This window comes from Gymnogyps californianus, chromosome 3 (assembly GCF_018139145.2).
Source record: "Gymnogyps californianus isolate 813 chromosome 3, ASM1813914v2, whole genome shotgun sequence".
Classification (NCBI taxonomy): Eukaryota; Metazoa; Chordata; class Aves; order Accipitriformes; family Cathartidae; genus Gymnogyps; species Gymnogyps californianus.
In genome coordinates, this window is record NC_059473.1 from 101000898 (window position 1) to 101014722 (window position 13825).

Below are 13825 nucleotides of genomic sequence, written 5' to 3' on the forward strand. Positions count from 1 at the left end.
AACCTAGTTGGCACAGTCTGGTCGTGCAAGTACTATTAAAGACTCACAGCCTCCAAAACCCAATACCTGCATATAAAATGCCAACTGGGGACAGCCCCTGGCCTGTGCTACCTCCCAGACAGTATCCAGGCAGTGTTTAGGGGAATGATAATTGTTTGAGACCAAAGTCATGCCAGGGACTTCTCTACCAAATTAATGGCATGGACAGTCAAATTCAAGTGCTTGGACTCAGGCCCTGGCATTGTTTAGTTCAGTTATAGGTAGATAGCCTGAAGGTAATGGGATACTTCAGGCAACTTGTTCCAAGAAGAGGATCTAGCTCCCACCGGAGGAGCTGGGCTGATGTTACACAGTCATTAATCTTATTTGCTATGGCTCATTACATTCAAACTATACATTAAACTTGAATTCTAGGTAGCTGTAACTTACCACTAAGGAAGTTATAAATAATAGGATTGGCTGCACTGTTTGCATATACAAGCCAGTGTGAGAACGTGAACCAGGCGTATATAGTTTCTCTGTCATCGGCATGATTAAACATCCCAAAAACCCTACAGAAAAAGAAAAGCAAACCTGAAAGATGGCAAAATTAGAAATTATATAAAAAGATTTGGCAACTTCTAGCCTAATTTTATCTCTGATGACCTATTTGCTGTATCACAGAAAAGCTGATTCAACAGTACTCACTTTCTTGAGAGAATGAAGTCCTCTCCCCACCCCTCAGCCTCCTGTCTTAGTTTAGCACAACAGACCACCAGTACTTTACTTTGCAATGATGCAGACGCATGACTTTTCTGCTAAGTAACCAAAGTCAGATGGTGTCAGATAAGCCAAGAAAAGATGGGAAAAGTTGCTTTTGACCTATTCATGTCATTGAGGTTTCTGGCTCTAGGCCTACTCTCCAATAAACAGGGGCTCTGGAATTGAAAAGGCACTGAACTGGCCCCAAAACTGAGGCCACAGTAGCAGCTTCTGTCCTCCAGAGAAATCTGCTTTGCCCAGATTCCTTACACCTAACTTTTGCCATTTAAGAGAAAATCTAACTATGGGCCTACTCGGCTATTGTAGTCGAGGCAGCCTGTGTAGTTCCTCTGTGGTTCAGATCCTCGGTGGCCTGAACTGCCTTCTGGAAATACTTCCTTCTCTCCACATTGCCTACCAAGGGACTTGAGGATGAAAAGTACTTAAATTAGGCCTTAGGAATGTGCCAGAATTGAGTGGGATGTATTTAAGCCTTCATATCCAACTTGAAATTATTCCTTAAAAGATGAAAATGTTCCTCAAGCACCAATAGCAGGCTGGTTATCTTTTAGGATATTCAAATATTCTGCTATATGTCATTATTTATCGGTATTCCAGAAGGCTCATGAGATATAACTATACCAAAGCCTTAGCCTGCCAGGCACTGTACAAAAAACAAGAGTGTACAATTATGTCTCAAATGAACAGGGTAAAAAAGGGTAAAAAAGTAAAACATACTTCATAGGCAAACTGAAGGATTGTCCTAAGGTCTCAAAATTGTACATGGTGGGGCTTGGGTTTGAACCCAGCATTTCACAGTCCTTGGGGCCAAGCCACAACACTACACTCTCCGGCTAACCCTCAGGTGCTGCTTTAGGTAAATGCACTTCCATGGGCACATTTAGAGCAAACAAGCTGTAATCCTGTGTAAATGACAGGTTTTAATGAGGAGACAGGCTAGATCATTTTCATGATGAAGAGCTTGCTAATAAGGGTTCCACAATCTGGCCTTTAGTTTAAGTACTACAGATAGGTTAGATACATTTTTTTGTTGCAACTGTATGCTTATTTTCCATTTCTTTATCATTAAATAAGTAAGCTTATCCTTCAAAAGTATCTGTCAGAATAACAGGAATCTTGCAACAGAGGATAGTTTTTAGACAGAAAGCTTTACCAAGTGTTTACATTTTGGGATGAGCTTTACCTTTTCAAGACATTGAGGATGCTAATTGGTAGATAGCAAAGTGCAAAAACCAGAAGGACAACCATTAGCATACGTGCTGTTTTCCTTCTTGCACGAATCTGTTTTATTTCAGCTGCCACAGCGCTAATCTTTGACTTTGTTGATTGTCCCAGCCCTCGGGGCTGTGCTGAGGACTGCAGAGGCTTCCATTTTTTCTGAACAACAGAAGAAGTTCCTGGGATCTAAGAAAGACAAAATAAGGGGGACTTTGAAAAACTAGCACTGTGGGTAGCTGTAACAAGAAAAATAGACATGTTGACATACACAATGTAAGCTTGCAGGGAGAAGTAGGGCTTTTTATTAAATTAATTGATGTAGCTGCCAGAAACAAACCCAATTTCAGACACACTTGAAGGACTGCATAAAAATTTGTGTTTTATCCAAATATACCAACTGATGTATTAAAATTTTCTTTACTTCCCACATACCTTGCCTTGCTTGTGTCTTCAGACTGTCACACTTACCAATCCTATTGCTGCAATTATGTTGCTATAAAGTTCTACATTAAATGTTTTGTTGTATGGCAGAGTAGTTTATCCCATTAATATGCTGCTAATTTAAGATACTAAACAGCTTTTCAGCATTGGAAAACACGGTTTTAAAGCCTACATAGTTTTAAGTGCCATAAAACTTCCAAATATGCAATCTAGATGACAATGAAGCAGCTAAAGAAATCATAGCTGAAGTGTGGATCTCCCTGCAAAGCTCTTCAGAACTGAATGTATATACAGTGATGAATAGAGGGGAATCATGGAAGAGTGCCAAGACATAGGAAGAATTAGGTTAGCCAAAGACACCTTGCAACGGGTAGATGTAGCACCATGCTATTAAAAAAAAAAATCTTGGTTTTTGTTTTCTGTGCCCTCACATAAGCCAAGCCAAATAAAGCAATTCTGCTTCAGTTCTTCATAACTATTTCCTGCCTGCAGCCAAATGTGAAAGACTACAGATGGCAAGGACTTTCTCAGAGAACTCTATTACAATGACATAATGTTTTTAATGTTATACATTGTGAAAACCTTTTGGGTAGAAATATAGTTTTATTCATGTGTACTGCAATTGTCTGTGGGGTGACTAGTCTCATGAGTGTAAAATAATTCACGTTTAAAGGTATCTGCAAAATTCAGATTGTCTATTGTAACATTTTAAAAACTAGGGCTTATCCACGCAAACTGACCAGAAAACAGTGAAATTTTGGATATTTATTTCAGAAAAAAAAGTAAGCTAAAAAAGGAATACTTGTTCTAAAATAAAAGCATGCACATTCAGAATTGTTCTAGAATAGGTATTATGTTGTTCTTTGGGTTTTTTTTTGTGAATAGCTTCCTTGCACAGACAAGCCCTTAATTTAGCATTTATGTGCACCATCAAACCTGATTTACAACTGTTGGAACATTTTGGCAATGTTGTGTTGTAATGAACAGGAAATCAATGAAGCAGAACGGGAGATACGTTATAATGTTTATTTTTTACTAATATGTCCATGGACATAAAGCAAAAAACCCCCTTGCACTGACTTCTACTGCGGGTTCCCACTCATTCAGCTGAAATGAGCAGCATCAGTTTCATACCTGGACATGTCTGTCCTATTGCAAGGGATTTACCCTACTTAGCTGTGGGGTGTAGTACTGCAAGGTGTCTTTGCCAGGCACTACTGAGATAATACACAAAGATTCTGATTCTGGCTTATCAGGTGTGCTTTGATATTCTGTTCTTCTAACTTTGAAGCAGAAGCTTTTCCTTTCTTTTCAGTCATACTGAGTTACCATATTGCAGCAAGAACTGGAGATGGAAGCAGAGAAATTCAGCCAAATCTCTCCCTCTTGATTACGCCAAAGATTCAGTTGAAGAAATCAGTGACCAGCTTTCATGGTAGCTAGATGCAATTTAGATGAAGAGAAATATTATCTTGGCTCAAAATTGTGAATGGCTATTTCTACAGAAATGTTAGACGTGACTGTGTACATGGTTTGTACCTGTGTATGCAGGTAGAAGGGTCTTTTCCGGTATTTAAGCAGTCTTTAATAGCAAGAGGTGATCAAAGGTAGAACTGTATACAATGTACAGTCTCACTGTGCTATATATTAAATTGCTAATTCTTCAGGAGTTTGTATTGAGAATCTTTCTAAAGAGCCCTATTTTCCTCAGTCTTTACCTGGCATATACCTGGGCTTTGCTACTGTTACACCAGTAGGCAATAATACAGCAAGAATTTTATCAGGAAAAAAAAAAAAAAGAGCTATACATCCACAGATGCATAGCTGAACCAGTACCATCGAAGGAGCATAACAATTCAGAAGTATGTGTGCATGCGTGTGTGTGTGTATACAGAAACATTTATAAATACGTATTTGTGTAAACACACATACATATATTACAAGTGATAGGATGAGAGGAAATGGCCTCAAGATGTGCCAGAGGAGGTTTAGATTGGATATTAGGAAAAATTTCTTCGCTGAAAGGATTGTCAAGCATTGGCACAGGCTGCCTGGGGAAGTGGGAGTCACCATCCCTGGAGGTATTTAAAAGACATGTAGATGTGGCACTTAGGGACATGGTTTAGTGGTGACTTGGCAGTGTTAGGGTTACAGTTGGACTCAATGATCATAAGGGTCTTTTCCGATCTAACTGATTCTATGATCCTATGATTATGTATGTACAGGTATACACATGCCAGCAAAACGCATATATTTGCTTTTCAGTAGAGGATCAGTTATACAGATAATTGTGGAGAATTTGTGTAATTCCAATGATTCACTAAAAGCCCGCTAGCTGTGTCCCAACAGGTACTAAAAGTTGCAGTTATTTTCTTATGCATCTTTCCTCTATCCCCTCAAATTATTATCAAGGGGTTTATAACCAGAGGAAATCTCTCCAAATGTAATAACAACTTGCAAAGATTGGAAGGGTGTATTTCAGCTGCCAAAATGAAAATGGGTAGGGTTCCTGGTTATTAATATGAGTAGGCTTTAGTGTCAATGCATTTGGACATCAGTAAATGGAAGCATACAGTATGGAACTTGATAATACCAATTATGTATCAACACTTTCATCATAAGTCCATTCAGTCCTATTTATTTGTTCAGAAGTTAATCTACTTAAAATCTGCAAGAGAACATAGCCTTCTAAGTCACTACTTCCTTGCTAATAATTAAAATAAATTACTCAAAATCCCTGGTATTTGTGGCATGATTGTTCTTGTCTTTACAAAGATGAATCATTAATTCAAAGATTGTAAAGCTTATATTCAAAGATCTGCTTGAAAGACACAATCAGTAATTTTAAGAGCTATTGCACAAAGTACGGTAAGGCTAGCTTGTAAATCTATCTTACCTTTAGTCATCTGAAAATTTGCATGCACAACACGCTCCATTTTAAAAAAGTACCTTTAGAAAAAGTGTAAGGCATAGAAAGCATCTACTGTTTGCTGTGTTTTTTCTATCACGTACATCTGGAAGGTTTATTGTACCTTGCAATAAGATCACTATATTTAACTGAAGTTCTGGTAAGCAGCATGATTTCTTAACTGAAACTATTATCAAATAATACATTCAGAGCACTGCATTCATTTGCTCTACATGACTGATTATGGCACACCTGTTGCATTTAGAAAAATGCCTGATGTCTGCTGCCAAGTCACAGTTGATAATAGATGCGCAGTGGTTTTAATTTCATTTAGTGCAGCCTCTTATACATAGTGCTATCATCTATGCTAGGAAAAGAGACATCTGTATTTTCGCATCATTGACAGCACTAAGTCTGTAGCAGTACTTGTCTTTTTGCCACTGAAAAAAAATCATCCTAACCTTGTCAGCATGCAAGTCGTATAGGGAGAAGAAATACTGTGAAGAAGAAATAGGCCAGCTAATACAGTTGGGGGGAAGAAAACCCCAACAAAACAGATTGGTTTCCAGTCATTCAACTTCTGCTCTGAATCTGAACCAGCATTTTCAAGCTACATGCAGGTTAAGAACAACTGCTTTGCATTAACTTAATTAATGGACAGTTTGAGAGGATAGGTAGATTGTAAAGAAAGTACAGAAGAGAAGGTTAAGAAGGAATATGGTGGTAAGGTCATTGGGTGCTACAGGACAGATAACTATTCAGCAATGCAGAGCATCTTAGAGCTAGGTTAGACTGAACTTAATTTCAAAACTAACCGAGCAAAGCCTTTGTTCTGGTGGACTTCCCTCAAATTGTAAAGGTTAAATTTTACCTTCAAACTATCTTGTTATTTAATCTTATAAATGTAAGAAATTAAAAGCAAAAATAATAATTTAAAGATAAACAGCAAGATAAACAGCAACTCTGGTTTAACCTAATCTGATTAGAAGTGAGAGTAATTGCTATTACGATGTACGGATGATAACAAAATGCCTTACAGTGGATTTGGTTTTTCCTATATTTTAGTTATTTGCAAGAGATATGTTTTGTCAGTATAAGATTTGATTTTTACTTTTAACATAAGTATATTTAGAAATCCAAAGTCTACTTGTGATTTCTCTGATGGATCAACTTGAACTGCACAAAAAATGCTTCTGATGTGGCAGATATTATGCCCTGGCCAGGACAGCCTCAAATTTGGATGGTATCAGACATAATGATGAGAGAGAAATGATTCATGCCCATATCTTGATGGAAATGTCAGCCGTTGTTAGAGCCATTTGACAGGACAGGAGAGGGAATATCTTGCATCATGTCTTCAACAGGATGAGTTTATTGTCCTTTACAGAATGACAGGGCAGGGGGTGGTGGAGGACTACAGCTGTAGATAAATCCCAGACAAAGCAGAAGACAGCAGAGAGAACCATAGACTGATGCATGACAGATTACAGTTCACACCCAGAAAATTATTCTCAAGCTGACACCACTTCGAATTGTTGGAGGGGGAAAAATGTTCCTGAAAAAATTCACATCATTTTTGCCACTTCAATTCAAATGTCCTTTGTGTGCTTGCGTGCTTGGGGGTTTTGTTGAGTATTTCTGGTTTTTGTTTCCTGTATTTGTAATTTGAAGCTTGAAAAAACAGATGTTCACATTAGAAATCATGCCAATTATTTGTCAGTAATTCACATCAAATGTTCCTGATAACAGCCAGCTTCACATCAGGCAATTCCAGTCTCACAGTTCTGATAGTTGGGCTTTCTAGTCTAACTTTTGTTCAGATTGGACCTGTTATGAACCTGAGACTTTGTAGAATGAAAAATAAAAACAAAAATTTGTACAGACTACTAACAAAATGAGAAGGTCAATCCTAACTTTTGAGTGCTACAGGAGATTTGAACGGTATAAATAAGGTCACCTCAGGTATTTCGGTAAGCATTTCAGATACAATGGGAGAGATCTTTCTTCTGCCTATAATCAGTCTTTCTGTTGCCTTTTTCTCTCTTTCTCTCCCTCTAAGGTCTTCATAGACATGAGCAAGAAGGGGTTTACATTCAGCCTGACTGCCTTCATTTTTTAATGCATCTCAGTGCCTATCCAAGGTGGCTGTAAGCCAGCAGTGTCACTGAACCTGGTAACAGTGCTGGATGTAAAAATCCAAGTCCTAAGTGACAACATGGAGCATATAGAGAAGAAGGTTGTACATAGGAATCTGCACATAGTCACAACAGCAAGCAAATAGAGCTAGTGTCAAGTGACTTACCTGGCGACACCACAGCTTTCGAAATATTTGCAAATAGGCCAACACCATAAGACACAGTGGTGCCATGTATGTCACCAGAAAAAAGCATGTGTGATACATTTTGGGGTAAACCTCAGCTGGAAAGAGAATTCAAATAGGAAAAGTGCATTTAAATATACATACATTTCAAAATCACTTTAAGCCACATTATTCATATAGATATGTATGTGTTTTTCAAACATAATAGGCTATAATGGAAGATACTGCACAGTCTCTCACCTATGAGCAGAGAATGTAGACTACAGCACACAGGATGCTGATGGGAGGAGAGAATGACATTTCTTAAATCACTTTTTGGTGGCAGAATAAATGTGATTAAGACTCAGTGATTTATTATTACAATTACACTTTAAAAAATAGAATTAATTCAATCAAGTGCTCTAAACTTAGGAAATTTCCAAGATTATTTTTGACTCAGCTTTAACAATAACGGGTTTGCTACCATTGTGTTCTAGTTGCCTGTGTATCTCTTTTCAAAAGACAACTTATGAATGTTATTTGCTTAGAGACAAATATCTTACAAGTGTTGTGAGTGATTGTGTTTTAAGAATGCTGTATCATAAGCTTCATCATTAGATTATAGCAGAATGTGCAGTTGGTGCCTGGAAAACTTGCTTTCACTTTTGTAACATCAAATGTAAATGTAATTTGGTATTATCAAATGTTGATACTAATTACAACTTAACATTTAGGGATGGCCTCAGAAAAGGAATGAACATTATGGAGAGTGACAATATGTAGCAGAAGAGAAACTGTGCACTCCATGAGCAGTTAGATTGCATGGTAATCCTAAGCATTGCATTTTGGCTAGAGTAAAGAAGGAATGTCTATGTTAATTTCCAGAATTTCCCAATGTTTCAGGATGATAAGATCTGCAACTGAAACTCTGTATTGACTGTAGTTTTAATTAAAAAAAAAGAAAGAAAAAAAGAGTTGCATGAGATCAAAACATTGGTGAGTCAAACTTATTTTCTGCTTCTTAAAGTGACTGAGATTGTGGACCCTATCAAACAAGAGGTCCCTCTGCATGCCAGGAGAATCCCTGAGAGTTTGATTAGACAAGGAGGTACAAAGACTTGGCCCATAACTCTCATAGCAGGGAGAAGTATACCATCATGTTAACTCCGGGCTCACCCTCAAGCCCAGACTCGAGTAGTATCACACTCAGTGTTGGGCCTGAAAGCGCCAGCTGGTTCAGCAGTTGGAAAAACTTCAGTATCAGGGATATAGAAACTTGCTATAGCAAAATCCAGCCCATGTTCATTGCTAGCAAAGGTAGTAGAGACGTTGCCATTGACATTTGACAGCTTTGATGGATCAGAGTTCAAAAAATTCAGATGAGCCGCATTTGGCTTCTTACTTGCTCTAAGATCCTGTAGCAAACCAGCTGACCAACTCTTAACTAGCAGCTGCAGCTACTAGCTCTTGTCAATGTCCCTGGGGGAGGCAGACCATTTGGGGCAGGTTTTTTACAATTGGTGATAACCTGGGTTTGTATATTGACTGATGATCTCAAACTTGGTTTTGCATTCCAGAAAATGCAGCCTCACAGCAGTCCTGTCAGACAGGGAAATACTGACATGCATGCTTCACAGGTGGAGAGATTAAGGAGAAACTGGAGTAACGTGACTTACTGGGATCACAGGAGGTCAGAGCTGAAGTTACATTCTTTCTGCTCAGAAGGAGGTGCCACCTGCCTCATCAATGCTCTGCAGGCAGCCAGGCCCCTTTCAGGTAGAAGGACGGTACATATTTAAAAGGCCATCTGGAGTTTATGGCTTCCAATTTAGCATTCCAAGTAAAGTGAAACGTTAAATGAGCCTAGCTATCTACAAAGAACTGACGGACCAGGTTGGAGGAAGATCCTAACACTTGCCTTTGAAGTTTAGCCACCTGGAAAGTGCCAGCTGCTAAACATCAAAGGAAACCTGTCCCTCCTCCACCCAGGGCAAAGCCCTTTGTAGAACTTTTCCCTAAGAAGCATGACTCTGTTTAGCTTCTCAAGCCAAAGAAAAGCTTTAAAGCTGCAATCACAGCAGCAAGAAGGAGGAAGGCCTGGTTTGGGATACCCTTCATTTATCAAGTGAGTGAGTTCCAGGCTCCTAGAATGAGAACATCAATCAGTCTATGGTCCTGGTGATGTATCAGCTGCCTGACTGGGACTGCTGAACCTCTTACTGCCAAGCAGAAGAGGAGAAAAGTGTCTTTGCCTTCCATGGTCACTTAATGGGCTTCAGGACAGGGGGAGATCATTCTTAGCTGGAGTAACCGTCTCTTTAAGAAGAAATTAATGATTCCTACATCACTGGCCGCTATTTTACTGAAAAGAAAGAAGGGGTCAAAAAGCAAACAGGCGGTCACAAGGATTGGACTGGGGTGAGATCGGTGTTCCCACTCAGTCATACAGTATGATTACTCCACCTGATAAAGGATCAGTATGCTAAAACAAGCCTTCTTCTGTCTACTGCAGGGGTTATTAAACAAATTTTAAACTTTTCTAAAGCTTCCTTCTCGGCACTGTGTTCCAGTCCCAGACAATTGTTCAGTGAAGCAAGGAGGTAAAAGATTGAAACTACAGCTTCTGGATTTTTGCCAGAATTTTACTATATTTGTGTAAATACATATATACATACATGTATACATATACATATGTATACAAATGGAAAACAACCCAGACCCAAAAGGTTTTGATATGTCTAGCAAACGAAATTTTCCCTTAAGCCATAGGTGCATAATGAAATTGGTACTCTTGACAGCTTCCCTAAGAATAGGGAAAAACAACAAGACTATCAAGTTTGTTGAGCATCAGCAGAGAGTTCCCAGGTTTGCTAGTCTCAGAAAGATACCGATAAGGTTTTGGAGTTACCAATACGAAGAAGCAATGCAGCTAAAAGAGCATACTTTTAGAATAAAGCTTAATAAATAGGGATGTTAGGAAGTGGGTGCCCATAGTAGAGAAAATTCAACCACACAACACGGTCCTTTCCAAACTATGCTCCTATGCCAGAGTTCTTACAGTTAGCTAACACTAAAATTACCTTTTCAAACCTGATATATTATGCTTGGGTTATCAATTCACGATAACATCAAGCATAATTTTAGTATTAGCAATATTCTTTTTTCTGCATTGAAATGTCCCATAAGTTTTCCCTTAAATTCTGAACACTTCGACAAACAGGATGTATAAATCTTCATGTAATAATGCAATTTCCAGCTATTTGTTTTCCAGAATTAAGACAATATGTTTTTGTACTATTTTATGAGTAATCTAAGAGGAAATGGAACACAAAGTCTTCCCTTTGTTTCCATTCAACCATGTAGTTTTGGGAAAGGATTATCTCCATATTCTTTTCATCATTTGCAAAGGGGTTGGCTAATGCACTTTGGCTAACAGTCATTTCACGAACAGCTCTAAGAGAATGTATTTAGCTGACTTGGACACATGGTGAACTCATTTTAATATAAGTTTCTTTTATTTTGGCACTTTATCATCAAATTCAGCACATAGCAATTACAGACTATTATAGAACTGTGGCCAACACTGGCTCCTTAAGTGAGCCTGCATAGGTCACATGTTGGATCCTTCTGCATTCCCAAATAAAATATTGTTATTAGACAGTACTCGAAATGAAAAACCCTCAGCCTAGAATTGGCAATGAATTTTATATTCAGGAATGCCAGAAGCAATTAAAAAGAAATTGAGCCCTCCTTTAGGCTGAACTATTGCTCCATTTGCAGTCACTGGCAGCTCTCCAACAGCATGCTTGAAATCTTATTAGTCAGGGTGGCCACTATTTGTTCACCATTAAGGAGCCCAAGTGTCACAGTGCTCATCAGACCTTCCTTCCAGACACTCATCAGACTTGTATGGATTTCAGCAGCTGGACCTAAGTCTGGGTAGGGTACAGCACTGTCTCCTGCTTTGGCATCTCTGACATTTTCCTGGACATGGCTTCCCGTTAGTCCTCCATAGCACCTCATGTTTCAGTGGCCCTGAGTTCCCAGAATTAGAATAGACTTCCAAAACACTTTGGAAAGTGTCATTAAGCACCCCCTTTTTGCAGTCCCAACCTTGACAATTCACAGTTTAACATCCTTGGGACATATGGTGTACGTGATCCTCTGCAAAGATTTCATCAGATGTACCCTAATTTTAGACAGCATGAATTATATGCAGTTCTAAACAAAGCAGTAAACACCCAAATGTAATCCCTTTCTTCTAAATTGACTCTCCTATAGGATTTGCTTGGGGTCTCTTGGGTGTGTGCAGTGTCTACATCTCCACTTTCTCTTTACAAACATAGCTTATTTGTAGGAACATGAATTTCTTTCTCCTTCATCCTTCTCCTAGATAGCTTTCTTTGACCCTCGACATTCCCGCAGTCAAAAAAGGCAAAATAAAATCCAACAAAAATGTGACTATTTTCTTTGAAAATAGTAGCTGTTTATTCCTTCTTCTGGCCTCAATGCTCACCAGTCTTTTCAAACTGCTGCCCTGTTATCCATGTTCTTTTGTTCTTCTGTTTGGGTGCCTTTGTGCTTTCAAACCCTGGTTTTCAGTAGAAAAACTGCATCTTCTATGCTTTGGCCCAACTCAGTGTCCTTAGACATTTTCAATTGAATGGAAATTATTTGTAGCTAATGACACCTTATTCTCCATAGTCCGAAAGGGAGGTTAAGGTATATATATTTTATATTTTATCCTCATTGATAATATATGGTTAACTCTACATTTACCAAGTAAGTCCACGATTTGAGCAACCTACTTGTGACTTAATGGATAGAAAGGTTCTTCTCTCAAGTTACTATGATAAGCTATTATTAGAAAGTGGAGAGGATTATTTTTTATGCATAGCTGAAATGCACCAGCAGAATAACTAGCAATGATGGTGCATTATCGTTAGAAGAATAATTCATTAAAAAGGCAGCAGGATAAAAATAGGATTGTTATCTTTCAGTGGAATGAAAATCTTCCCATTTCAGAAAACTTTAACGTATTTTTAATGTAAAATTATTTTCATCTCATGCTCAATATAAATTAAAAAAACCCAAAATCATTTTGGAGTGTTTGCACTTCATTTCTGAAGCCACACACAAAAAGAATTTAATTCTATGCACAAGTACTTGCCTTTGTTATACCCCTTTCTACCTCTCCAAACATCCAAGTGAAGGCTCACAGCATAACCTGAAGATCAATAGATTTCATTTTGGACAAATACACTCCATAGGAATAGAGTCTTGCAAATACATGGGAGCTGTCTTTCTTTTGTATAACGGGTGCTTCAGCTCAGGCATATCTGTGGATTGCAACTACTTCAGCGCAGCACTGAATGAAAGGCACTCTTTAAAATAGTTCCAAGGCTACTACAGACTCTGTAGTTAGAAAGCAACACTCTCCTGTTGGGAATCAAAAAGTGGGCAATGCAGATCTGGAAATTTTGAGATTGTGTTCCCTAATGAAATGCTCTCCTGACTCCCTAATTAATTAACTACATCATTTTCATTTCCTAGGTTAATTAAAAGAATCTTTGCTGCAGATCTAACCTTGAAGTGATGAAGGCATGGATAATTAGTTCTGCAGCAAAATGAGTGGACACAAATTGTACTTGGAGCGAATGCTGTGAAAGAAAATAGTCACATAAATACTGCAGCATCCAGCAGCAGACTGGGATACAAAATTGTTCACAGATGAAGGAAGAACACTAGAAGTAAAGAGCAGACGTGTCCTCTCCAGTGAAACAGCAAGTACAATACTCGTAGCTTTGAGGCTTCCTCTAACCTACAGACTTTCAGCACGTCTTTGTTTGCAACGAGTGCCAGCTAGCTAACGGCCATCTCTGCCCCCTTGCCTTGTCCCAGAGGACTAACTGGGATGAAGGAGATAAAGAACAGGGAATGTGATAGCCAATGTCTTCTCATTAATCCCCTGGTGGCCCTGCAGAGGCCGTTAGCAGGGGACAAACTTCCAAAACAGCACATGGAAGAGCCCTCAGCAGTTCAAGCTGCTTAAGCTCATTTATCATGATAATTAAGTACAGGTGATCTAGTTGTATTCTATCTTAATTGTTCACAGGACTGGAATCTTCTTCTACAGAGACAGCTCTGGGAGAGAATCTGATTGTGTTTTAGTCTGACTGGAGGCTATTAAACAGGCA

General features: G+C 38.7%; 1 protein-coding gene across 1 annotated transcript in view; it reads right to left on the reverse strand.

The window, feature by feature from the left end:
• HCRTR2 (hypocretin receptor 2) overlaps positions 1-13825 on the reverse strand; it is a 34788-nt gene that overhangs the window by 2739 nt on the left and 18224 nt on the right. The window contains exons 4-6 of the mRNA XM_050894223.1: positions 7632-7747; positions 1946-2166; positions 430-551 (exon numbers count right to left, since the gene is read on the reverse strand). Of these exons, the coding sequence (XP_050750180.1) occupies positions 430-551; positions 1946-2166; positions 7632-7747 (459 nt within the window). The remainder of the gene's footprint in view (positions 1-429; positions 552-1945; positions 2167-7631; positions 7748-13825) is intronic.